The 3,224-nt window shown below is 43.6% G+C and overlaps 1 protein-coding gene across 1 annotated transcript in view; it reads right to left on the minus strand.

Annotated features, from left to right (window-relative positions):
- Window positions 1–473: 473 nt before the first annotated feature.
- The window catches only part of cdc40 (cell division cycle 40 homolog (S. cerevisiae)), a 24,573-nt gene continuing 21,822 nt past the window's right edge, over window positions 474–3,224 (minus strand). The window contains 1 exon segment of the mRNA XM_023974340.2: window positions 474–917. Within this exon segment, the coding sequence (XP_023830108.1) occupies window positions 740–917 (178 nt within the window). The 3' untranslated portion in view covers window positions 474–739.

The raw sequence follows: 3,224 nt of genomic DNA on the forward strand, positions 1-3,224 counted from the left end.
ACAGTGACGTGGTACCTTCAGGCGTTTGGAAATTTGCTCCCAGGATGAACCAGACTGTTGGAGGTTCTACAATTTTTATTTTGAGGTCTTGTTGATTTTCTTTCTTTTTTTGAGTTTTCCACATTGATGTCAAGCAAAGGCCACTGAGTTTGAAGGTAGGCCCCTATAAAATACTCTATCCCATGGTGCACCTCCAATTGACGTCAATATGAATTCAATTATTCCTATCAGAACGCTTTCTAAACGTCCATGACATTCTTTCTGGAATCATTCAAGCTGTTTACATACACTAAGTGACTTTGGACTGACTCTATTAACTATTCTGACCCACTGGAATTGTGATACAGTGAATTATAAGTGAAATAATCTGCCTGTAAACAATTGTTGGAAAAATMACTTGTGTCATGCACAAAGTAGATGTCTTAACTGACTAGCCAAAACTATAGTTTGTTAACAAGAKATTTGTGGAGTGGTTGAAAAACAAGTTTTAATGACMCCAACCTAAGTCTATGTAAACTTCCAACTTCAAATGTATACAGCTCTTTATCAACATCACCAGTTCAAAGTTCAATCCACCGGTGTCCCCTCTTCAGATGGGGTAGAAATATACACMGAGTTAAAARAGGACTGGATACCAGCCCTATGYCTGCCATTAAATTATGGAAAATACATGACAGAAAGACCACCACCTCTCCCCCTAAAGAGAGGGAGTCCATCTGCACCCCCCACCCCCATGTTTCTAGTCCCAGAGTTTGATCTGTCCGTCCCAGCCACAGGTGATGACCTTGGAGGTCTCATGAGGATGCCACAGGGCGCTGATGCACACCTTGTCGTGGGCCTTGATCCGGTGATACAGCTTGGTGGTCTTCCAGTCCCAGATATTCAGCTTCCCATCCGCATCGCCAGACACCACATAGCTACAAGAGAGAGAGGGATGAGGAGCGAGAAAGGGAGAGAAGGGAGGAGAGAAAGAGGTTAGCCTCCCTGCTAAAAATGTATCCTGTTGCATTTCACCTAAGAGGTTGTGTGAATTTGGGTTTCTGCGCGAAGGGGGTGGGGGGGTACTTGCTGTTTCCATGGTTACTAAGAGAAGTGAAGGTACCTGCTGATAAGGGTGAGCGATGGGGCACGGGGAAGGGTGGGGGCAACACGGSGAGGGTGAGGGGGTTCTTAATTGGGGTTTGTGCTAAAATGAGGTAGGTGGCCTGGTTAGCTCTCTCCTGGAGGGGTGTATATTCGGCACTAAGTACAGGATATGCTCAGAAACACTCAATGACTGAAGGACTCGTTATAGAGGGAAGTAGAGGTGAGTGTATGGATCTGTCTGTTTCTGGATAAACACAATATTACCTGCTTGGGGCATGCTTCTCTCTCTCTATCTCTTCCTGAAGTTTGTAACATTCCACCCTTCAAAACCCTTTGCTAACAAAAATACATGGGTTGATTCAAAGGTACATAAAAAAAAAAAWYYAYYAKAWAAAAATGCTCTATTTGAAAACATGCTCGTACCATTGCTGTGTTACCTATCCCACTTAGACAAACACCAGGTGAACCGATAGATGGAAGCTTCGCTTCTAGTCCGTAGGAAACTGTGCAGTATTTTTAGTAATTTTGTAATTTTTTATAAATGTATTATTTATTACATTGTTAGCCCAGAAAACCTTAAGTGTTATTACATACAACCAGGAAGAATTATTGGATATCAGAGACTTCAACGACCAGGAATATGACTTTACCAAAGCGGATCCTTTGTTTGCACCTCGCACGGCATTTGAAATGATTCCAGAGGCCGAAACAATGCCGCCGTTGGACAGGGTGCCGGAGCGGTCTTCTAGTGAGGCTTCTGATGCGCAGCACACCACCCACAGCTCCCGAGTATATTACTCACTAATTTCCAGTCCTTAGTCAAAAAAAATCTGGGCAAGAGTTGCTTTCCAAAAGACATATCCGGGATTGTAACATACTCTGTTTCACGGAAACATGGTTAGCTGGGGACATGCTGTGGGAGTCCATACAGCCAATGGGATTTTCAGTGTATTGCGCCGATAGGAATAAACATCTCTCCGGTAAGAAGGGCGGGGTGTATGTTTCATGATTAACGACTAATGGTGTAATTGTAACAACATACAGGAACTCATGTCCTTTTGTTCACCTGACCTAGAATTCCTCACAATCAAATGCCGACCGCATTCTCCCCCAAGAGAACTCTCCTCGGTTATCGTCACAGCCGTGTATATCCCCCCGCAAGCGGATACCAAGACGACCATCAAGGAACTTCACTGGACTTCATYCAAACTGGAAACCATATATCCTGASYCTGCATTTATTGTAGCTGGGGATTTTAACAAAGCTAAATTTGAGAACAAAGCTACCTAAATTCTATAGAGCATATTGATTGCTGTACACGAGTGAGTAACACGCTCAACAATTGCTACTCTAACTTCAGTGATGCATACATGGACCTCCCCTGCCCTCCTTTTGGCTAATCTGACTAGGACTCCATTTTGTTGCTCCCCTCCTATAGGCAGAAACTAAAAACAGGAAGCGCCGTGCTTAGGTCTATCCAACACTGTTCTGACCAATCGGATTCCACYCTTCAAGATTGCTTTGATCACGTAGACTGGGATATGTTCCGGGTAGCCTCAGATAATAACATTGTCAAAGATGCTGATTCGGTGAGCGAGTTTATAAGGAAGTGTATAGGAGATTTTGTACCCACTGACTATTAAAACTTTCCCTAACCAGAAACCATGGATTGATGGCAGCATTCTTGCAGAACTGAAAGCACGTACCACCACATTTAACCATGGCAAGGCGACCGAATACAAACAGTGCAGTTATTTKTTTCGTAAGGCAATRAAACAAGCAAAGCGTCAGTCTTTAGACAAAGTGGAGTCGCAATTCAACGGCTCAGACACAAGACATATGTGGCAGGGTCTACAGACAATCACAGAATACAAAAAGAAAACCAGCCCCGTCGCGGATATTGACATCTTGCTCCCACAAATTAAACAACTTCTTTGCGCGCTTTGAGGACAATACAGTGCCACCGACTCYGGCCGTTAACTTCTTTGGGATAGGGGGCAGCATTTTCACTTTTGGATGAATAGCGTGCCCAGAGTGAACTGCCTCCTACTCAGTCCCAGATGCTAATATATGCATATTATTATTAGTATTGGATAGAAAACACTCTGAAGTTTCTAAAACTGTTTGAATGATGTCTG

This window comes from Salvelinus sp. IW2-2015, linkage group LG28, assembly GCF_002910315.2.
Source record: "Salvelinus sp. IW2-2015 linkage group LG28, ASM291031v2, whole genome shotgun sequence".
NCBI lineage: Eukaryota > Metazoa > Chordata > Actinopteri > Salmoniformes > Salmonidae > Salvelinus > Salvelinus sp. IW2-2015.